Raw genomic sequence first — 23267 nt, 5'->3', positions numbered from 1 at the left:
CCCTTGCCCCGTGTGCCAACTGAGCACCTTTCGCTGCGCACACTCAACGCAGCGCAAAACTATTTAATTATCATTAATAAGCAGCAAATGGGGATTCTAATTCCAAAGTTTCAGCCTAAACGACCCTTCCGCCAGAAAGTAGCCGAAACCTTAGTTGAGATTTCTAAACTTCTCAACTAAACCTAATTAGTTTCTAAGGAAGTTTAGTTGAGATAGAATTTCCATCTAAGGAAGTTAAAAACCCTACTTATCTTGCGCCGAAAACATCCCTCACACAAAAAATCCAGTCCATAGTAGCAATCTGCATGAGGTCGTATCTGCATGCAACACCTCATGCAGCAGATGGCTTCAATGCTGCTCTTCAGCTAAGATTCCCTTGCATCCCCCAGCATCCCCTTTTGAAAAGGGCCAAACATCTGCTATTGTCCACTATTTCATGCACACAATATATATGTACTCGTTTATGTAACTACATATAAAAGCCCGTAATGCAGCTCCTTTTTTGTCTGCCTGCCCTAACTGCAAAATTGGTATCACTGAATAATGCTGCACCGAAGCACTGGACCACCTGCCTTTACTAGCCTGCCTGCCTACAGACCGCTCACGCAGTCCCGAAACCGCGGTCTCTACGTGGTCACTTCGAGCCATGTTGGGCGCTTTGTGCATTCGCTTTTAGCGTCGCATCGACATGGCTCTCGCTGCGATGTTGCATCTTAAAAACGTGCCCCTCTGCCTCTAGCTCTCGCCCATGCCGCCTTGCGCTTCCGCTTGACTACCAACGTTTTCCAACATATCCGCCAAGATCTTGATTCCCGCCAATACGTTGTCGTCCCGCTTGCCACCGCTTGGAAACGTGTGCGCGAAGTCAATGAACCGAACCGCCACGTTGACCTCCTCCGGCCGCGTGGCCGCGCCCTCGTACACGATGAGGACACTGGCCGCGAAGAACAGCAAGCTCCGCTGCGTCTCAAACCAGGACTGTAGTGCGCGGATCTTGGCCACAGCACCGTGAGGTCCCCTGTACACATCCCGCGGCGTAATACCGCCGGCTGGTGCAGATGGGTGGTGTGAGAGGCCGTGTGGGATATTGGTTTTGGGTCGGCGATTGGTGTTAGTGCTGGCGCGATGTTGCAGTGTGATGTGGGTCGATGTGATGTGGGTCCGAGCGGTGAGTCGCCCATCACTTAAGAGCATCCAAACAGAATCACGTCCGAGCCATTCATGTGGCTCGGACGTGTGCGCAATCCGTTACTTTGCGTTCCGCATCGAGATCCGGTCTGCTTCGCGAGTAGTAACTCGCCCGACCACCCAGGGTCAACAGGCGCCATGTCAGAAGCTCCGTCCCCGAGGGGGGGGAACACTACAGTCCAGAACCAACTGTCTCCACCCCACGAGTACACAGCTGGCCCGTGCTGCCTCGCCCCCCGAGCGGCGTTCTCTCGGCCCTACCCTACCATGGCCCTACCGTTGCTGCCAAACTTGGCAAACGCGGCGGGCATCGTCTGGGCCGTCAGGTCCTTGCCGTACAGACGGTCCGCCACGAAGTACTCTTCCCGATCGCTCTGCCACACTTTGAACCCCGTCACTCGAAAGCCCAACGTGGACTGCGTCGTAACCAGGTCCTTGGTGCTGTTGTTAGAGTGGGAGCGGGGGAAAGGGGGTTGGAGGGACCCCGGGACGGAAGTGAGGACCCAGGTAAAGGTGCGGGTGCGGATCAGCAGGCTACAACTTTCAGCGGGCCCCAGAAGAGACACGTAAGAACATGCCACAGGCTCCAGGGGGCCGGGGGGCCCTTGGAAGGTCTGCGTGGCCGTGACGTGCTGGAATGTCGCACCAGCGGGAGTGGGAGTGGCAGTGGGAGTGGCAGTATCCATAGCATCCGTATCCATGTAGCAGACCAGTGCGCAACATAAGTGAATGCCACATGGCCGGAAAGGGAAAGCATACAGTCGGACGCCAGGAGTGAGTGGTGCTGACTCACCCACATGCCCGGTGACACCCCCGCGGCCACAGGACCACACATGTCATCGGAACCCCGTGCCCTCCCTCCGCAGACCTCCACCTCCACTCCGTCACTCACGCGTTCTTGGCCTTGTACCTCTCTTCCGCCCACTCGTAGATCGTCGTGAGGCCCATCTGGGTTAGCGCCATTAGGGCAGCAACATCAACAAGCCGATTTTCCACGATTTTTGCCCCGCTTAAATCCAATGTTGCTGCTGTTAAAAACACCTCCGCACATTAGAACGCATCCGAACGCGTCATCCCCAAGCCAACGCACACCGTGTTGTCGTGTGCACCGGAGGAACGGAGAAGTAACCAATTGCAAAAGCCCGATCCGGGCGTGCACGTTACTACCGCATCAGAACTAAACCTAACTGGCCCTAGGGCCCCTACCGGGTCCCACTACAAAGCAGCCGCGCTCCCAGGGGTGTAGGTGCACCACCAGGGATCCGAGAGCACCTGGGTTGCTTCCTTGCATGCTGTATGTCTCCGAGCAGCCATCAACTCACCCCACAACGTGGCCCACTGTGAGGCCCCCAACGTCCCCAGACCCAAGGGGACGCACCTTGGCGTCCAGCACGCAGGGCCTCCGATAGGATCTGCATGTGTCTTCAAGCGCCAGAAGCTTCTTGTCGCCGTCTACGATGACGCCGACTGCGATCAACAGAGCAGGGTGATACCAGGACGGTAACCGGGGGATTCGGCTGCTGATCGAACCATGAATATAGACGGTACGTTTTGGGCCATGGTGGAACATAACAGGGGTATGCGCTAGGCCCCGGCCGACAGTGTACTCACAGTATCTCGGTACGAGCGGGCGAAATGCCACCATATCCTCTCTACGAACGTTTCCGTCATCATTGTCGCTAAAAATAGCCTCGTATATGCTGGCTTCTCGGCCGCTGCGGACGTCATCCTGCACTTCAGACGCGAGAGATGCGGCCAACGGCCGGGCAGGGAGCAACGGTTAGTTGGCCGTCACTCTCTTTCCCTGCGCTCTTGTCTCAGACACCAAAGAAATCGAAACTTGCCTGGAAAAGCTTGTAAAATTTACCAGAGCTGTCCACGAAAGTCGCCGCGTGCTTACCTGGGTAAGGGCAAAAACCATTTTTAGCATCTTGGCCGACCGATATGTTTTCGAGATGCGAACCAGCATTACCTACCCACGGAAAAGTGGCCGCCAGCTTGATGTTCACATGGCTTCAAGTCCGGCACCTGCGACGCCTCCAAGATTTCCATTATAGCTGCTATTGGTAAAGTTAAGTTGAACTATTACAAGGTTAAGTTAAATTACGTTGTATCCATACGATCTGGTGTTGGCCGAGTCCCCCATGTCCACGTGCTTTTCCGTGCTTACCAACAAGGGCAGATCGGCGTCCTTAGGAATATATACGCTGCATCAATCAAATCCAAGGCTATATAGATAAGCCGTAATTTGAGGCTGCCAACACCTTGCTTGTTGCTTCTTGGCATGATTTACTAAACAGACCGTTACCGACAAGCAACCGCCGGTAACCGTTTCGCTGGCTAGGTTCGTTAAATATTGTTCTTTGTTAGATTTGCTTGGGAGCCTGTTGTCGGCGTCTTGGCAAGCTAGCGGATGTATACCATCTAGGTTCACATCACGTGTTGCTCTTAGGCTGCATACTTGGATCAGCGTTCGCGGGCGAGTACACGGAGCTTTTCCTGTTTGGTACAGGTCGGACGCTGCCGGTTGGCTTACAGGCATCTTAACACATTCCTCAAGATGCGCACACATCTATATAGCCGAAACAGACCGACATAAAAATGTTGCAACAACCAGCAAGACTACGGACCCAAGCGCCCATTAGGCAGGAGCCCCGTCCGAGCCCTCAGGCCCCACGGAATCCGAACTTCCAAAGACTTTCAGCGGCCGACGGCAGCCTGTGCTGCAAACCCTCCCAGGGAATCACAAAATTGGGCGGATGCGCATGATGGCAGCTGCAAATAGCCTATATAGCTACGACCTCAAATGGCACCGTGGCAGCCGTTGCCGACAAACGCGTAACAAGGCCGCTGCAACGTGGCGGCAAACGCGACACATTCTGGCAACGTTGCCGCAGCTGTAACAAACACTAACCCAAGACATAACAAACATCTCCCGACAAGAGCACCAAAGCAGAAACACAACTTACGGACAAGACAATAAGGTCGGAATCGGTCAAAGATAACTGGCTGAGTCTATATCTTCTGCCCCTTTATCGGTAGCCCTTGCTTGCGGCTAGTTCCACGTTTCACATCCACGCGCCCCGACCTACCCGTCCGGAAAGAACCCAGTTAAAAGTCAACGGCGACAATGTCAAGCGCCGTCAGGATCAGCCTTTAATGTACAGTCAAGAAGCGGTGCCAATTTCGCTGGCGCCGCAACAAATCGCTTCGCGACATGTCGGCGCGCAACCTAAACCCTAATGTGCTTCCATCCGGAGTTTCATTACTTAGCCTTGGGCCCAGCAGAATTGCAAATGGTGACAAATGCCGACCCCTTTAGCGAGGCACCACCCACAAGGAAGCCATCGATGTCCTCCTGTACCGACAGCTCCTTGCAGTTCGCATCATTGACAGAGCCGCCGTAGATGATGCGCAATTGGTCGGCAACACTGGTCCCGAGCTTGCTCTGGCAGAACCTGCGTAAGTAGGCGTGGACCTCCTGCGCCTGCTCCGGCGTCGCCACAACACCCGTGCCGATAGCCCACACAGGCTCGTACGCAATAACCACCTTGGACCAATCCTTGACCTCATCAACGAGGGCTTGCATCTGGCCATCCAGGACTTGAAACATGGCGCCGCTGTTCCGCTGATCCAGGGTCTCGCCAACACACGCAATGACGCCGAGACCGACATCCAATGCGTGCGCGGTCTTCTTCGCCACCACCTGATTGGTCTCACCACACAGCGACCGTCGCTCGGAATGGCCCAGAATCACCCAAGGAAGCCCGAAGTCTTGCAGCTGTTCAGCGCTGACCTCGCCTGTGTACGCGCCATTGCCGCCGATCCAGCAGTTCTGGGCAGCGAGCTGATACTTGTCCTTATCCAGGTGCTGCATGACATAGTCAATATAGATAAAGGGCGGAGCGCAGACAATGTCCACGCCGCGCGGAACGCTGCCGCTGTTCAGCTCATCAACCAGCTTGCGCACGCTCGCGACGCTGCCATTGCACTTCCAGTTGCCGCCCACAAAAAATTTTGCATTGCTGGCGCATACAATCTCAAGGCGCCCACGGCCAAGGGCCAGGCGAGGCTGGGTCACCGCTGGGGACCGGCAACCCGAAGCACGAAGGCTACGCGTCGCAAGCATCACTGCAACTTAATGACTTTGAGGGGAAAAGTGGAATTCAATGAATCAATTGGGCTGCGTGAAGTGGCGATCGTGTAGATGAATGGCAAAGTGGGAACGGTGCACTTTTTTCTTCATCCATCAATTTCTGATCCAGTCTCAAAATACTCAACGCCTCCTTGAATCGCAAGAAACAAAAAATTCCATACTCATTTTCATTTTGTATATGAACTTGACTTTTACATTTATGACATCTTTCGGTGGAGGACCCTGATCATTGTGTCGTCAGGGCCGACACGTGTTGCACCACCCGCCTGAAAAGCCTACAGACCAGCGCTGACATAGCTTGGAAATTGCCATTGTAATGGCCGGCCGCAACGCAGTCCTGGAGAAGAGGGGAGTGAGAATTTCAAAGCTCGGAGCTCGCTGTGCGTGTGACATGAGCCATCAGCTGCATTAGATACTTCATTTGATCATTCCCATTGAGCCATGGCTCTTGATCGGATGAGCTTCATAAAATCTACGGGGTTCCTGTTACCAAGCGATGTGACCATCGCCTAAGCCTGCTGCACGATAGAAGAAGGAGCTTACAGGTGCATCGGTTATGAAGGACGGTTGCCAATCATGATGATGGCAATACTTTTGAAACTCATGACACCGTAATGAGACGTTGGTAGAGTTAAAGGCAAGAAGTAACGCCAGTGGCTAGGGCATTAGATCATAGTTCTGTCCTACCGCTTCATATGTAGGTGAGCAGCTGCGGTGCAGTGACGGCACACTGGTTTGCAGCTGACCCTTGGGTCAGTCTTATCCATCATGCTGACACAGGTAACCTCAACCTTCTGCATTATAGTTTCCGGTTCAACTGTGAGTCAGGTAGTATCGTACTTAGGTAGTTCGTGAGCGTGGCAACCTTAGCTTACAAGTAAAGCAAGGCAAAAGGGCGGCTTTGGGCCCACAACATCTCAGCTCCTGCCTTCATAGCAAACGGCAGCATGCATACGGGAAGAACAAACGTCCCAAGGGTGCCGCACACAAAATCAACCATGTCCATACTTCTTACCAACCCCTTTTGATTGTGATAACATGCGCTAACGACGCGCGACCTTCATGAGGGTCCTACAACGCGTCTGTGAAAGCAGTGTCGCCCTACTACACCAATATCGAGAGCACTAACAGCCTTGGCAACTTAAAGACTGGCGACTTCTACACTGGTGGCTAAGGACACAAGGCCCAGTTGGCGGGAGAGGCGTGTGGCCCCCAGCGAAATGCCCAGCATGGTTTATATGATCACTCCGCACCAAAGTTCCGGGAATGCGACTCCCGGACATTTCCATTCAGTAATTCATTGGATCATGAGGTGATGATGTAGATGTCCGGCATGTGCACCGTTCTGCGTTCAACCACTCCGCTCCGCTGCGTATACAGTCACATCCCTACGCACGTCTATACACGTACGCGCGCGCGCATCATCACCATCATCATCGCCATCATCATCGCCTGACCTCAATACGCAGGCATTTGCGTACATAGTAACACTACCAGAACATCGAGCGATCGAGCGACATGTCTCTTTTAAGTAATGACGTGTCCAATGATGTGATGTGTCCAACAAAAGTCGCTTCACCACGTGGGGGCTGGCATGTCTCCCCCAACCCTCCTGCCAAGTCCTGCCACTCCCTCGCACCAGCAACGTGCGTGCCTACGCTTGCGCACACCGCCGCAGGCCTACCCACCCGCACACCCCTAGGCCGTCACTTCTAATAGTACCCATATTAGGACTGCTCAGCACATGAAGCCACTGGAAGCCACCGCACCGTTGCTCCGCTCCTTCCGCCTAACTTTAGCCCTGTCCTGTCCACCTGCTGCTTGCCTATCGGACTACCAGCTGGGCACTTCGAACTGAACTTACAAATAATGGCGATCTCAGCCATGGATTAGGTTCCCCCTGAATTTGCTCTTCGTCGATCAGTGTTTCTGTCGGACTTTTTCAGTCCCCCCTCTAGAGTCCACCTTGATTTCCATCAGGCTAAGCTCCTGACTTGATTTTTTTAGCTATATTTCTAGTCCTTAACCCAGATTGACTCCACGCGGCCCGTAGAAATGAATAATGCAGCAGCTGAGGATCACACGGCTGCAAGTTATATACACACACACGGACACACAGACACACACACACACACACACATACACACACAGCGCTTACCCCTGTCCCCAAGCGGCTGAGCCGAGCTGATTGAGGACGGGGGAGAGAAGGGGGGATGGGGAAGGGAGTGCTGCATCACAGCGGCCCTCCTCCTCCTCCTCCTCCTCCTAGCCCAGGCCCTCCAGGAGACTCTCCCCAGGCGAGGCCTCACTCGCCGCCGCTCCCTTCCGCAAGCCCCGGAGAACCCCCTGCACCGCAAGCTGCGCCGCCTGCTCGGCGGCCCGCATCGCCACCTCCTCCAACATCGACCGCTCTACTAGCAACACCTCATCACCACCGCTGCCGCCACCGCCGTTGCCAATGCTGCCGCCGCCACCGCTGCCGGTGCCGCTACGGCTCTTCTGGCCGCCGCTCACCACCAGCGCCTTCGCCGCCGCTGCCGCCGCTGCCGACTCCGCCGCCGACCGCGCCACCTGGTCACCCAGTCGCTCCACCGTCCTGTGCAGCTCCGCCAGCGCCGCCGCCGCCTCGTCCTGCCGCCGCCGCGTCTCCTCCCTTTCCTGGTCCAGCTCTGTCAACTTATCACGCAGTACCCGACCCAACACCAGCATATCCGTCAAGGCCTCCGCGTCCATCAGGCCCATCAGTGACCCCTGGTTCGGCTGGGACGCCCCTGCGCCGGCGCCGCCACCGCCGACACGCATTCCGACGCCTCCAGCCGCGGCCATTCCCAAGCCGCCGCCAGGCAGAGTGCTCAATCGCTTGGAATGTCCGCCGCCGCGCCAGCCACCGCTGCCGGCGGCGCCGCCGCCCTCGCGGCTGGCGCCCGGGAGGCCAACGGCGCCGACAGCGGGCAGCACATCTGAAGCACTGGCTTGCCCTGCGGACAGTGCAGACAGCACTCGTGCTTGGAAGGTGGCCTGTTGAGCTGCAAGTTGGTCCACGACGTGGCTGACGAAGCGCTTGGTCTCCGACAAGCGACCGTTCCACCTGCCGTACACACAGCGATACGTGTGGGCCGTCATTACGTGTGGGCCGCCAATGAAGGGACAGACCCCGGGGGGTGGGGTGTTTGGTGGTGACACCCAGGGGCCCAGCGAGCAAAGTGGGGCTTGAGGGAGGAGTTGACGGAGGGGAAGACATAAAACAGGGCATTACGGGGGATTACAACCCCCCATAAAAGCTGTCACTTCTTCCCCATTCCGCGGGGTCCTGTCCCAATACGAACTGTCAGTACCATTGTGGTACCCAAGCAGGCAGCTACCGTGGAGGTGTACTTGGCCGTTCACAGGACCACACGAATCATAAACCTCTTCCCCCTTTTCCCCCCAAACAAAAACAAAGGACAGCATCGCCAGCACCAGCACCACATCCCAACTCTAACCTGGCAGGAGGGGCAAGTGCGCGGCGAGTGGTGCCGCTGGTTCCGGAGCCCGGCTCGTCCAAAGTACCGCTGCCGCCGGCGTCATAGCTGGCAGCCACGGTTGCCGCCTCCGCCTGCATGTACGCATGTATGTATGTATGCATGGATGCCGGGGTCGGTGTGTTTTAAACACACGTCCCAGTAAGGGCCAACCACCCAGGGTTTCAAAGTTTCTCCTCGTCATCAGGTTCCGTCCTCCCATCGTCGGGACCCGGACCACGTGGCGGTTTGTCTCCTGTCCACCCCTCAACAGCCTGGTCCCCTCCCTCCCCTCCGAGTACGTCGCTTAGCAACTTACTTTGACTTGTGCCCCTCCAGAGTAATTTCCCTGCTGTTGGCCTCTTCCCCCTCGTAAACATTATTCCCTTCAGGAACATCCCTCCCCCCCTCCCCCTTCACCCACCGTAATGACGTAGAGGTCTGTTTTTGCCAGGGACTCCAACATCCTCTTGGCCATGCCCGAGGGCAACACGGACTCCGCCTCCACAATCAGAGTCAGCTTGTTGCGCAGCGATTCGCACGCCTCGTTGTCGTTGATGCGCTCGTACGAGTCGTTGATGATTGCTGAGGGTCGGGGTAACGGTACATGCGGCGCAGTGTGCGGGTGATACGGTGCGGGGCGGCACGGTGTCAAGGAAAATACACATATTAACGAGGGGAATGGTCTCCCGAGAGTCAGTAAGCTACCTTGGCTACCAGGTTGGTTTCGGAAGCTATTTTTGCTTTTCCCACAGTTGCAGTGCGGGGTGAGGTGAGGTGAGGTCGGACAGCGACCTCGACCCTTAAACCTTGGCGACATACGGACGGACGGAGAGACAGACGGACAGACAAACAGGCAGACAGACAGGCAAACAAACAGGCGGACAGGCAAATAGACAGACTCTCCGCCTAAGCCCTCCGGTACCCACTATCACCACCACCACCACAGCTACCCAACGGCTACACGCTGCAACCCCATCCCACCCAACCCCCGACGTACCAATGAGCTGATGTGGTCATCCCGGGCCGTATGTGCGTGTACGTCGGTCCGGTACAATAACGCGGTTTTGTTGGGTTCGGTTGGAATGTGTTCCACGTCACGGAGGAGGGCGGGAGCACCCAAGGAGGCGGGGAGTCGGAGTGGGTGGGGGTTCGAGTGAGGTGCGGAAGAAACCACGGGGTCGGGAGTGGGGGTGGGGGTGGGGGCCTGCCCAAGATGCACCGTGACCTCATGAACAGGGTCAGGTGTCAGATGTCAGGGGCCGCTGCCGGAGACGCACTGCTGTGGAAGAACCCCGGGCCCCCTGGGGATGGAGACTCGCTGTGGCTCCGAAACCTCAAAGAAAAGATGAGAGGTGGGCCCCGGGGGTTTACCGTACGCCGTGTGCCAGCTCCCACGGGAAGCACCCCTCACTTTGCACCCGCGTGCGTGTACGTGTGTGTGTGTGTGTCTATACCACATGACCAACAGCACATGTGCTTTTAGATCCACGCGGCACAGCGCTGTCGGGTGCTCACTGGTCCGCCCCCTCACCCCCCCTCACGGGGCTCCCCCCGTACCAGGTTCAGCAAGATGATGGTCACCTGCATGTAGGGCCAGCAGCGCCCGGCAGTGGGGAGGGGAGGGGGCCAGTGCTCGGTGTTCAGGGGAGGGGGCGACGTGGGTAGCTGCAGGACAAGGTACGACAGGAAGCTGCAGGACAACAGGGCCATGCAGGCGGCGCAGCTCCTTGCAGACATATTCGCGCTTCCCCCGTCCCCAGGTTTTGAGAGGAGGAAAAAGAAAAAGAAAAAGAAGAAGAGCGAATCGCGGCGGCGGCAACCAAGAAGTGAAGGAGGCGAGGTGGGGCGAGACGAACCCAGCACTCAACGTGCACCACCTGTGCTCCCATCATACACCATCGCCCTGACACCGTAGCACAACAGCGCAATGTCCCGGCGCGTGTGTGTCCAACCGCCCACTAGAGCCCCCCGCCGCACTCTTTCCCCACATCCCTCCCGCACAAGCCTTCCCGCGCCCTAAGATCCCCTCGCCTGCCCAGCTGCCTGTTGACATACATACATACATATGTATGACGGGGCTGGCAGCCTAAGATGCCCTCTGCCCCAAGCGGGTCCCCCCCTCACCAGTATCTGGTACAGCGACGCGAACATCCGCCACAGGTGGTTCAGCCCCGTGCTGCCGGCGTTGTTGGCCTCCATCAGGGCCAACTGGAAGTCCCCGAAGATCATTGTGAAGAGCTGCAGGTAGGTCTCCTGAATGGTGGTGCTCTTGCCCTGCATGAATTACATGGCGGCGGGTACGTGTGTCGTGTGTGTATGTATGTATGTATGTATGATGTGTGTGCGTGTGTGCATGTATGTGCGTGCATGTGTGTGTGTGTGTGTGCATGTGTGCATGTGCTGGGTTTGATGACCCCCCTTTTCCGGCCCCGCATTCACACTTCTGACTCTCATCATCGCAAGGCTTATACCCAGCTGAACCCCTGCCAAACCCTTGCCGTACCCATGTCGTACCTTCATGACGGTGAGCGCCAGACCCCAGCCGATGAACAAAATACCTGACCACCCGCAAGGCGCACACACACACATACACATACATACACACATACATTTGAGAGTGGGAGAGAATGCAGGACCATGCGCGGTGCATAAATGGCGACGAACTGTGTGTGTGGGGGGGGGGAGGGGGGTTGGGTAGGTGAGTATGCGAATGCTGCTTCTACGGGTTACCGCTACTGACGTAATTCCGCTCATGCTATTTCTAATAGGATGCAGCTGCTGTTGTTGGTGCTCGCGGCGGCGGTGATGGCCATGGTGATGGTGATGGTGATGCAAGGCAGTATCATAAGCATCATTAGCAGCACTGAGAGCAGTACTGACCTAGGAAGACGAAGAACAGCCAGCAGTCCCGGAGCACCTCGATAACCATCCTGTTGTTAGGGTTGTGGGGGGTGGGGTGGGGGGGAAGAGGAGGAGGGAAGAGACAGGAGGGGAAGGGAAGGCACAGGGAGAAACAGGGGGAGAAGGGGTCATGACCGAATGATGATGAACACGAAATCAGGGGAAAGCGCCCGCTCGGCCCGAGTGGCTCACTCGCCAGGTGCAAAGAAAAGCAAAGAAACCATGGTGATGGGCCCCGACGTCGTGGGGGTAATGTGGTAATGTAGTAATGTGCCAGTGCCAGACCCTGGAACCCCATCCCCCCACAAAGGCATGCCGAGGTGTTCGTTTCCCCCTCACCCCTCACCCCTTAAACCCCCCCTCCTTCCACCGGCAACCATGAAGGTTAGCCACCTTGGCGCACTTGCTTTGCTTTTCTTCCCTCAACGCGTCCTCGAAATGTACATACGCCGTGCCCTCCTAGTGTGCGGCTAACCCTAAAGCCCATTCTCCTCCCCCCCTCCGTCCTTACCTAAAGAAGCTGCCCAGGCGGTCGTCTGCCATCGCAAAGTACAGCAGTCGCATGAATAGCAGGGCCACCTGTCATTCGGGCCCCACACAAAACGGGGGAAAAAAGGTAAATACACAAATACGGGCACGGACAGACGCAGGAGGAATAGCACGCAAAGGCGGTGGCGGTAGAGCGGGCTGGGTGACGCTGCGTGTGAGTTGTGCCGCGAGTGTGTGGTGCTGTTGCCCCCAGGCATCCCTAGCCCCGTCGGGTGTGCTGGTCGGTAGCTGCTAGCCTAGTCCGTGCCCGCCCCCCGTCGTGTGCACTCGAGAGGTGGTTAGCGCGGATTTCTTGAACCCTTCCCGCCCCCCCCCAACGGAGAATCGGGTAAAGAGACCGGGTGGGCTTTCTAATAGGGCCTCGTGCCTTAGTAGGGAGGGGTAGGGTTTGTGCGGGTTTCTTCTATCTTAGTGAACCCTCACCCCAAGAGCCGGATCAGGCCGGGGATGGAGAGGAGTCTTGTTGTGTGTTTCAGGCTCAGTGCGCAAACTTGCGTGACGGAGCCTTGACTCGTGAGAGCGTGCGACGCCTCCCAAACCCGGGGGGGGGGAGGAGAGTGGAGCTAGCGGACCTGCGGCTCCCGACTATGCTTAGTAGGGGACAGAGGCCCCTCTAGCGCCCCTCCCCCGTCCGCTTAGGGAGAGAGCTTAGGCGGTCTTTCCGTTGGGGCTGGGCAGCAGCCCCTGGCCAGAGTCAGGCCCGGTCAGATACTTGTAACCTTCACCCACACCCACACCCCACCCACATACATACATGTGTACATTCTACAGTACCATACCTCTATTGCCGCCAGCCCTCTGAGCCACTCGGCCTTCGTCCCGCAACTGAGGTGCAGCGTGATGATGGCGCCCATGATGGTGCTGGAGGCGAGATCCATGAGGTTCCAGGGCTGCCGGAGCCTGGTGGGCAGTGTGTGTGTGTGGGGGGGGGGGGGGTTGGAGAGGTCGGGGGGTAGAGGTCGGGGGGTCACCTAGGGCGATGTCTTTTAAAACTATGGGTGCGTTGTCAACATGTGAAAACGAGGACCATGAGGAGGCCGGAGAGGAAGGAATAAATAGTAACTTCCGCACTTCTTCCGGATGAAACGGCGACCTCTTTAAACCGCTGGATGTGAGGAGGTAGATTACTTCAAACACAAATTGCACTAGTATCCGTATCCGTATCCGTATCCATACCACTATCAGTCGCAGTACTCATAGTGGTTAGTTTGGAGAGGCGGCAAAAAGGCACACGACCTCTTCAACCGCTCGCCCCCATCCCCAGCCTCACACCACCTACCAGTCCAGCTTGAAGAACATCAGCTGTCGAAGCTCCTGGATGACACACGTAATCGTCATGACGCCAAGAGTCACAAGCAAGAATTCCTGGAGCCCCGACGGCGCCAGCTCGCACCCCGCAACCTCCAACACTGTCGTACGCGCTGCACCCAGCAACTTCGTAAACATCTGTGGACTGTAAGACAGCGAAAACGCGTAAACCATAAAGAACGCCATGTAAATGATGTGCTCCAGGAATTGCAGCAGCAAAAAGTACCGCGTGAAGTGCTGCCAGCGCCAAACTATGATGGCGCGCATCACCGGCGACGCGAACAGCTCCCCGTTGACCTGTGGCGACGACGCCAGCTTGTACAACAACCCCGACGGCATCGCCGCCGCGCACGCCAGCGGCACCCTACTGCAAACCACACGCGTCGTACGCCAGCTCATGTACGCCGGCGCCGGTCCATCGCCCTCTCCACTTCCTCCCCCTCCCGCCCCCCCGGCTCCATCCCGACCACTCGCCCCTCCGCCGCCACCGCTGCCACCGCCGGCCATCTTCGTCGCGCCGCGGCTGCTGCTCCGGCTGAGACGTTGCGTGACGCCCAGCCACAGCTCCGCCAGCGCGTCTCGGTCCAACAGCACGCCCAGGAATGCCAGGTAGTGGGGGATAATCCGCACCGTCATGAGCGCCTTGGGGCCCCCAAGGCCCATGCCAATGACGTCTCCCACGCCGCCGCCCGTCGCGCGCGTGGCCAGCTGATCGCCAACCCGCCGTACCATTCGTCCAAACCGTCGTTGGACCTTGCCCAGCTGTAGCCGTCGGCCGACATTGTTCATGGCGGGCTGTAGCCGTTCCTCCAGGCGAACGTAGCCAGCCAGGATGAGGTTACCGACAAGGCGTACGGCACGCTGCAAGCCGCGGGTAAGCAGGCCTAGCAGGCCTAGCAGTAGACCCATGCTAAGAACCGTCGGGATGCTGCCGTACTGGGTCAGCTGCAGGTTGTGGCCGTGCGGGCGGTCCGGCGGGACGGGCGGGTTTTGCAGTTGTATGTCAGCACGGCATTAGCATTACTTTGGAGCCGCTTAAACCGGCGAATTTCAAAGCTGTTATAAGCGCTGTTACATGCAGGTTTTAGGTCCACGGGGAGGAGTTTACGTGGAAATACAGCTGTTCAGGAGTTATCTCCTGGCCACAAGGGACGCAGGCCGGGTGAGTCGGGGTCGCGGAGCTTCCTCATTCTCCCTTTGTATAGGGCCCCCCTGTCACGACATGACCCCTCCCCTCCCCTCCCCTCCCTCTATTCGCCAGTGTGGTTCGTCTTACCCTCCTCTCTCCCCTCCCCCACAGATAGACACACAAAGTCACACTCTTGGCGCCCCCCCCATTGTCACATCCAAGCCCGGGTACTAATTGACGCTCCAGCGAGAAACGCATCCGAGCGCACCTGGCCCAGCACAGCGTATTTATAGGTCTCGTTGCGGAGCCGCTGCAGCGATCGCATGTAGGTCGGCAGCCGCAGCGACGACAACATGAAGTGCGTCAGCACAGTCCACATGTTGGAGAATATGCAAGCCTGCAAAATGTCTTCACGTGTCAGGGGCTCATCTTCGAAGGCAGCGGCGCCGGCGCCACCCAAGCCTTGGAGCCTCGGCGGCGCCGCAGCCGCGCCCACCATTTCCCCCCCGTCTGGTGCTATGGCGCCGCCCTTAAGGCTCCTGGCGCGGGCCTTGAGGGCCTTACGAAGGCCCTTGGCAGCGGCCGCCTCCGCGGCGGCGACGGCACGGCGCTGCTCTTCCTCCGCGGCGGCCGCCGCCGCGACGCTGGCGGCCGCCACCGTCGGCGGCCGGTTGCTAAGCTTGACGGGCTCCCCTGCCGTCAGCACTGCGTAACAGTCCTGATCCAAGCTCATGGGAATGCTGTCCCAGCGATAGCCCTTGAGCTCCACACGGATGAGATCCATGCCGTGTATCAAGCGAGCGCACTCGTGAGGGTGGCGGCGCGCGATGGCGCGCAGCAAGTCGATGTCGACGACTGACGGGCTGCCGCAGAGACCGCCGCCGCCGCCGCCGCCACCGCCGCAGTCGTCGTCGTCACCGCCGTCATTGCCCCGCGCCCAGTCGCGCGCGTAGAGCAGCTGGTTGACCGCCTTGGCTGTCGTGAAGACGGAGATCTGCCCGGCGACGGCGCCATGGCTTTTGGGTGGGTTGAGTGTGGTGGCGGCGATACGAGCAACGAGACGAAGCAGCACAGTCCAGTCTACGAGTGCCGCCGCGGCGGTGGCCAGCGAGCCGGAGGTGGCGCCGGAGACGCCGCCGCCGCCGCCGGCCGCCGCTGCCCGGGGCCCTCCCACGGTTCCGCCCGCCAGCGATTGGTGAAGTGACGTAATTGCGTCGGCAGTGTTGCGGTACAAGCTGTGTACGATGGACAAAGTGGTGCTGTCCTCAGGCGCCGTCAGGAACGAGTACGGCTGGTTGCCGTTGCGACGCCGCGGCCAGGAGTTCGCTGCGTCGGCGTCCAAGTCGCTGCCGGAGGAGGTGAAGGAGCCCGAGGACGAGGACGCCGAGGACACCTCGCCGTCGACGCCGACGTCATCACTGAAGAACTCATCGCCACGGCCGTCGACGCTGGCCCTTTCCTCACGGCCACCATCGCCGCCGCCGCCACCAGTCTTCTTATCCTTGTCAAGCGGCGGCGGCGCCGCCGCCGCCGATACGTGATGTGCAGGATGCCCCCCGGGCCTCCGTACACCCCAGTTCCCATGATGCTCCCCACTCTGCACAGACGTAGCGGCGCCGCCCGCCGCCTTGCCCTCCTCAACAGCCGGTACGACAGGATCCACGGTTATGACAGCATCTTGTGGCGGCGACGCGGCGCCAGGTGCCCTACGGGACCCTGGCTGTGCCTCCCCACCGCCTCCGCTGCGGCTATGGCTGCTGTTGTCCTGAGATCCGTCCCCGCCGCCGCCGCCGCCGCCTTTGACGCCTTCGTCACTGGCGCTGCTGCCTCGATCCAGCAGTCGCAGCTGCAGGTGCATCGAAAACACCATGGTCAAAAACCGCAGGACCTCACACGCAGACTCCAGGGATTGCCGTGAGGGAATGAGGCACGTGAGTAAATCCACCCGGCGGGAGCAGCCGTGTACCAGACCCCGACATAGGTATACATGTACTCAGGTACGCGGCTGCTGAAGCAAATGAATGCCGCGCAGGGCCAAACAGCAGTGAAGAAGCACCTACCTATGTCTTTCCTCCCCTTCACCCCGCAGCCCGCACCTCGCAGCCCGCACCTGGCCCAGGTTGCCGAACTCTCGCGCCATGCACCGCTCGAACAGCTCGACCACCAGCCAGGTGAGGTCGCTGGTGACCATGCGCGCATCGGCCGCGATGCTGGCCTTGATCAGGTCCTCCACGAGCTCAGCAAACCTGTTCGTGTGAGTGGACGCGTTGCGGGCAGGAGGCAGGGAGGGAGGTGAGGAGGATGGCAACGAGCCTCCTTTAAGTTAGGAAAAAGGGTGCCTTTGCCCACCACCCCGGCCTTACTTCGCAACCCTGCCCACCACCACAACTATCACTATCACTACCACTACCACCCCGGCTGCAGCAGTCCCTCCTTACCACCACCTTCCACCACCTCTTTCCCAATCCCATCCCCGTCTTGCTGCTACTGCTATTGCTACTGCTATTGCTACTGCTATTGCTACTGCTATTGCTACTGCTGCTGCTATTGTTACTGCTGCTGTTATTGCTACTGCTGGTGCTGCTGCTGGTGGTGCTGCTGCAGACAAACACAAGCCCGCACCTCCCACTGTGCAGCCACAGCGGCAAGTTGCCCTCCAGCAGGGCCAGCTGCATCTTGGCACCGAACGCCAGCAGTGGGGAGCTACGGCCGCCCTCCCAAGGCACGGAGCCCGCAGCGGCAGCACCCCGGAACGACTGCTTCGGCTGCAGCAGCGCCTGCCCTTGCACCTTACTAGGCTTCTGAAACTGCTGCTGCGGCTGCTGTTGTTGTTTGTTTGAGTCCCCGGGCCGCCTGCTGTAGAACGCCCGGGCCGCCGACGACTGCGCGTCAAGAGCCGGGGGCCCTGTGGCGGCGGTGCGAGCTGGCGGCGGCCCCAGCAAGTCCTCTAGAGACTCCGGATGTAGCTGACTGTACTGCAGCAGTAGCACCACGAGCTCTTGGGGACCGTGGATGAAGGCGTGGTGTAGCGGAACCTCTGGCCCGTGCGGAGGGGCGATGTGGTGACCCCCCACTTGACGGCAGCCCTCACGCGGAGGGTGGTCCACGACGGCGCCGTGCGCCAGCAGCCCCGCCGCCAGCGTGTGCAGGCCCTCGCGTACGGCAGATGACAGGTCGCTGGAGGCGGGATACGCTGCCGCCACAGCCGCCGCCGCCGCTGCGGCGGCAGCGGCGGATGTCGATAATGATGCCGTGAATGAAGCGCCGCTGCGCATGCTGGCGTACGTGGCGCCGACGGTGGAGCCGCTGTCACCGCCGCCGCCGCCGCCACCGCCTCCGGCGGCGGCACGCAGCGCAGTTTGGTAGTTTCTGACGATTACCATGAGCAGCGAGGTACTGGTGATGTTGGCGTGTTCGGTGTGGGTGAGGAAGCGGTCGGGATGCAGGCCCTGCTCTACCATGGCGGCCAGCGCCGCCACAGCCACCAGCGTCTCCGGCAGGAATTCACACAGGGCGCGACCCAGGGGTCGGCCGAGACTGTCATGGAAGAGGCGGGCACGGAAGAGCATTAGCTCAGCAGCCTTGATTGACGTGGCTCCGCCGCCGCCGCCGCCGCCCGCAACGGGGGCGACGACAGCGCCGCTGTCAGTGCCTGCGTTGGGGAGGATTAGCGATGTCGCGGAGCGACGTGCGGACGCCACTCCCGTGCCAGCAGTTCCGCCGCCGCTGCCGTGGATGCCGTTCTGCAGTACCTGCTTCAGAAGTTGCGCGGATGTTGCGGTGGCGGTGGCGCCGACGGCTCCGCTGGCGGTTGTGTTTACGCTGACGTCACGGGGGCTCTCCGGCGGGGTGCCCTCGCCACCGTCGCCACCGTCAGGCTTTTGGCGCTCCGTCTGCTGTTGCTGCTGCTGCTGCTGCTGCCGCAGATGCGCCTTATGCTTCTGCATTGCCGACGGCACGGCAACCGCGGCGGCAGTAGCAGCGGCGGCGGCGCTGCTTTCGCGTTTGGCTAGGCGGCGTGCGGCATCACAAAGGCTGTAGCGCAGCGTATCCCCGTGGCAGCAGCCGTACTTGAATAGACCCTCCACTGCTTCCGCGCTCTGCGCCACCACCAGCGGCCGAAACCTAGTGCGCGGAGGCAGCGCCCATGTATCAGTTGTGTGATCCACTGGGAATGCCACCACTTCTGTCAAAAGACGAAAAAAGCAAAATCAAAGCACACCTTTTTTCCCGCCAAACCGCACCTGAAGCATCCGTACGTACTGCGGTCCTCAGTCAGCGACTTGCGCCGTACAATCGCCTGCGCGATGAGCCGTACGCACTCGCCGCTGCCCGACAGCGCCGCCGCCGCCAGCGGGGTCACCCAGGGGCAGCCGGGCGGCAACCCCGCCGGCGGCGATCTCCACGTCATGACCAGCACGCTCTCCCCCTTGCTGGTCTGCGACTCCTCCACCATCGCCTTGAGCAACTCATCTACGATGCGCTCGTTGCCATTCGCCGCCGCAATCGTGAGCGGGTGGCACGCATGCAGCAGGAACTCGCGTTGCAGAAGCGCCTTGAGGGCCGAGGTTGCAATCTCCATGCTGGCGACCTGCGGCAGCGGCGGCGGCGCCTTCGGATCCGCGATGCTGCGCTGTACGGCCGCGGCTTCCCCCCCTGCCTCCCCCGCGTGGGGGTAGAACTTCTTGTTGTACCAGATAAGGCCCTCCAGGGCATTGGAGGAGGTTTTCAGGATTTCCAGGAGGGTGTCCAGGTCGTTGAACCAGGCGGCCTGGTGAAGCGGCGGCATGTCCTCTGGCGGCATGAGCAGCGGCGCGGCGCAGGTGCTGGTGCGGCCGAATGACAGCCACAGTGGCGAGACGCCGCCGGGGCCTGCGGGACCGCCGCCAGCTGCGGGAGACAGCGGACTAACGCGGTAGCTGCTGGCGTTTTGATTGTGGTTCATGGTTCCGGCACCGATGCCGCTGATGCGGTGTTGGGCGGTGAAGCTGTGGGTTTGGCCGGGTAGGCGTAGCGCCGCAGGCAGGGAGGTGGTGGAGTCTTCGCGGTCCTTGCGGCCGTTGTTGTCCTCGTCGCTTTCCGCCTGGATCTGCACCCGACGGCGAAACTTCGAGACCCTGGGCTCTGTCATGTTGGACGCCATGCTGAAGGCGCTGATGGGCCTGCTGAACGCGTCGTCGTCGACGTCTGCCGCATGCGGAAGAATTGGCGGGCGCGTGGCGCTGCAAGCACGCGGCTCCGGTGATATTGTTGCCGTAGGTTCTACATCCTCGGCATCCATCTCAGCGCTCTGGTAGCCGTCAGGCCGCAGGCGATGGAGGTCGTCGTCAAGGGATGGCACTTCACGCACGCCGCTGGACAGCATAGCCAACGCCCACAGATCCTAATGTAAATTGTTAGTGATCCAAGGGCTCCTGGCGTAATATTATAACGTGGCTCCATTACGGACCCGTGTCAATGGTGCGCATGGGAGCGAGGTGTCACTGCGTTATGGGTCCTGGCGCAGTTAATACAACCTTAAGAAAACATATATACGATATGTAGGTCAAAATGCTTCAATCATTCAAAGGATGGGACCCCCGTCTTATGGAGCGCGAGGAAGTAAAAATATAACTTCGTCAATGGTAATACAACTTATCTAATGGCTGCTATGTCATGACCGATAGCATACGGTGTATGTCATACGCCTCCTAACGCGCGAACACTCCAAGCTCAGTAAGCGCACTCCTTGCATCCGGAATATAGTCGTACGACAAGCACGCCTTCGAAATCCCCTTTGTTCATGTGCAACGTATTTGTTTGTTCATCGCAAACTGCACAAAATCAATTTTCTTAACATCTCGATTTTATTAGGAAACGCAATTTGTTTTGCTCTTTGAAATTCAGAGTGTACCTGAAAGAGCCCTTTTTAATTTGTGAAATTTTGATGTAGTAAAACTATACCTCATGTTGCATAATGTAACTCAAGATGGGGTCTTTCCAGGACCCCGCGCCATGCCTAGCCTACAGGTATCTTGAAGGCAGTTGATCATGCCGCCGCTACCAACATTATGGGATCCCGCGGGGGCTGTGGACAAGTTGCCACAGCCCTTCCGCATGATAGACAAGGTTCTAGCTGACATTGTCGAGCAAGTCGTCGACCTCATCGGCAAGCGAGAGCAGCAGCGAAAGCTCGAGGAGGCAGCGAAAGTCAACCTGGTAAGGAGAAAGCGACCTGGAGACAGGACTTGGCTCCTGCGAATGGCGTCCTGCTGCCAAGTCTAAGCGGGGTGGTGCCAACCCAGGCCACACAGTGTATTTACCACCATCACTTGCGCGTCCCTGACACTTGTGATAGCTCCCAATCCAAAACATGCCCCAGCATCGGTTTCATGAGCAATCGCCCTTTGCACTGCATCGCAGCTGGCGTGGCGTTCGTTATGGTTTGGGTGTGTTGATGTAGGCAGATCATAACCAAATCATATCCATAGGGTATGGGACGGCATAGGCAAGGCCGCCAGTCGAGCCAAGCCAGAGAAAAATCTCTCTAAAAGTGTGGAGCGGAGGAAATCTGCAAAGCCGGGTCTGTCCGCTCTCTGTGTTTGTCTGCTAGTTGTGTATCACCTGGCAGCGCCCCCACAGCCCCCCACAGCCGTCCGTCCTCCCCCCCCCGCATACTGAGCAGCAAACGGCCTCTGTGCAGCAAAAGGAGGCCCCGGGCAGCAGGGGGAAGCGCACTCCACTCCACTTCCACGTTTTCGCGTCGTGATCGTGGCAGAGCCGCTCTCTGTCGCGCTTCGGCTTCCCGGCATACGGCTGTGTGGGAGACTACGTCCCATCACAGGAGGGACCTCGTAAGGCGACTGGCCCATAAAATGACACACGACGAGGAAATAGAGCGGGGTGGAGTACGGAGGCCTTCCTTGCCGCTCGGCCAATGTCCCCATGTCAGATCTTACCCACAACTACCATAACCACCACTGCCTGACTAACCAACCTGCCCAACACCCAACTAGGCTTGCTACTTGGACCGCTCCGTGCACCTATGCACACTTGATTGCGCTTCCACCGCCGCTTCCTCCCCCTCCTCCCCCTCCCCCTCCTCCCCCTCCCCCCTCCTCACCACACAGACGTTCGCCCCTCACGCGGTGCTGGAGGTGCCCCCGGAGACGTCGCTCTTCAAACCCCTGGGCATAGGTGAGGGGGTCAGGTCGCCCCAATGTAGCCACCCAGCCATACAGATGGACAGACAGACAGGCAGACAGGGAAACATAGAGGGGGACAGGCAGGCAGGGTCCCGATCGGTTGGCGCTCACATCTGTGTGTTTGTGTGTAGCTCCCCGCACAACCCATTTTCGCCCCCCCCCCCACACACACACCCTGCACCCCCACCCTGCACCCGGTTCCGCCATGCAGCCGGCCTCGCCGCCCTGGCCCTACCCGACGGTGAGCTGCGGGTGGTGAGTGCGAGAGACGCCTCCAGCACCTGCTCGGACCGGACACACACCTCCCCCATCACTGCCATGGTGGGTGCTAGGAGCAAGGAGCACTGGTGCGAAGCCTCTGTGTGTACGTGTGTGTGTTTCTGTCCCTCGCCAACCCCCCGTTATGTAATATAACAAATAACAACAAAGATAATAAATATCCTATTATCGTATTAATACTGTTAAAACTATTAAAAACTATTTGTACAATATATTATATAATAATAACATTATTATTTATTACGACAATAATGCGCCTGAGCCTGGAGCCAAGGCATGTATTACGGGGACTGGAGTGGCAAGGTTATTACGAGTTTCCCGGATGACCTTTAGTTGAAAGGCACCTCCCGCCTCCCGCCCACCGTATACGCACAAGTGGCATCCTCCCCCCTCCGCCACTCCCCTTTGGAGGCCCCCTCCTTTTCCCTCCGCAAAGCCATCCCCCTACTCCACCCCCTTCCAAACCCCGATCCGCTGGTGTGGTGTGGTGTGGTCTCCTTCCCCCCAATACCCCCCCCCCAACCCCCTTTGGGTGCGTGCAGGAATCCGGTTTGGTGGTGGCCACCAGCGGCAGGCTGCTTGCTGCCGCCTCCCGTACAACCCTGTCCGTACACGAGGTGGACATCAAGACGTCCGGACTGACACTGCTGGCGTCGGTGAGTGTACGTGCGTATGTGTACTCGTGTGTGTACGTGTGTGTGTTTGTGTGTGTGGTTCAAAGGGGCTGGTGGCGGTGGGGATGGTGATGGCGAACAGGAACCGGTTGGCTGCTGTGTTAGTTACCACACACCGAACAAACCCCCCTCCCCCCCTTTCCCCGCACAGGTGACTCTTCCCTCCGATCCGGATGACCACTCCTCGCCGGTACGACTGCACTGGTCGGACACGTTGGGGCATCTGGCTGTGTGTTACGACTCGGGGGCGTTGGCGCTGTACGGCGTGTCGTTGCCCGTACCTGACGTGGATACGAACGGTCTAGGTGCGCTGATGGCAATGCAACTGCACATGTTTGGGCCCACGCGGCTCACGGAGCTGCTGCGGGTGCCGCTGGCGGCTGTGAAGGGTGAGGG

At 58.9% G+C, this 23267-nt stretch overlaps 4 protein-coding genes across 4 annotated transcripts in view; 1 reads left to right on the top strand and 3 right to left on the bottom strand.

Moving 5' to 3' along the window:
• Window positions 1-735: 735 nt before the first annotated feature.
• On the bottom strand, window positions 736-3240 carry VOLCADRAFT_96388 (uncharacterized protein; the record flags this gene model as incomplete). The annotated part of the gene is made up of 6 exons (XM_002955382.1): window positions 736-1049; window positions 1466-1629; window positions 2081-2136; window positions 2567-2655; window positions 2800-2922; window positions 3165-3240. 6 exons carry the CDS (start codon window positions 3238-3240, stop codon window positions 736-738), a joined length of 822 nt encoding a protein of 273 aa, XP_002955428.1.
• A 466-nt stretch (window positions 3241-3706) lies between these two features.
• On the bottom strand, window positions 3707-5354 carry VOLCADRAFT_109969 (uncharacterized protein). Its single transcript, XM_002955381.1, has one exon. The coding sequence runs from the start codon at window positions 5315-5317 to the stop codon at window positions 4454-4456; it is 864 nt and encodes a 287-aa protein (XP_002955427.1). The 5' UTR covers window positions 5318-5354; the 3' UTR covers window positions 3707-4453.
• A 216-nt stretch (window positions 5355-5570) lies between these two features.
• VOLCADRAFT_96385 (uncharacterized protein) lies at window positions 5571-20099 on the bottom strand (the record flags this gene model as incomplete). Its single annotated transcript, XM_002955380.1, has 19 exons — window positions 5571-5681; window positions 7503-7528; window positions 7654-8432; window positions 8827-8939; window positions 9269-9429; window positions 10389-10428; window positions 10972-11121; window positions 11362-11405; window positions 11457-11510; window positions 11728-11777; window positions 12260-12327; window positions 13077-13197; window positions 13577-14550; window positions 15003-15539; window positions 15702-16580; window positions 16845-16980; window positions 17423-18486; window positions 18694-18859; window positions 18979-20099. 19 exons carry the CDS (start codon window positions 20097-20099, stop codon window positions 5571-5573), a joined length of 6594 nt encoding a protein of 2197 aa, XP_002955426.1.
• A 665-nt stretch (window positions 20100-20764) lies between these two features.
• Window positions 20765-23267, top strand: part of VOLCADRAFT_121436 (uncharacterized protein) — a gene marked incomplete at its 5' end in the record, with an annotated part of 37004 nt that continues 34501 nt past the window's right edge. The window contains 5 exons of the mRNA XM_002955440.1: window positions 20765-20932; window positions 21844-21910; window positions 22130-22239; window positions 22740-22853; window positions 23023-23260. Coding sequence (XP_002955486.1) covers window positions 20765-20932; window positions 21844-21910; window positions 22130-22239; window positions 22740-22853; window positions 23023-23260 — 697 coding nt within the window. The remainder of the gene's footprint in view (window positions 20933-21843; window positions 21911-22129; window positions 22240-22739; window positions 22854-23022; window positions 23261-23267) is intronic.

The sequence above is a fragment of the Volvox carteri genome (assembly GCF_000143455.1).
Source record: "Volvox carteri f. nagariensis unplaced genomic scaffold VOLCAscaffold_51, whole genome shotgun sequence".
Taxonomy (NCBI): Eukaryota; Viridiplantae; Chlorophyta; class Chlorophyceae; order Chlamydomonadales; family Volvocaceae; genus Volvox; species Volvox carteri.
This window is presented reverse-complemented; position numbering and strand designations above follow the sequence as displayed.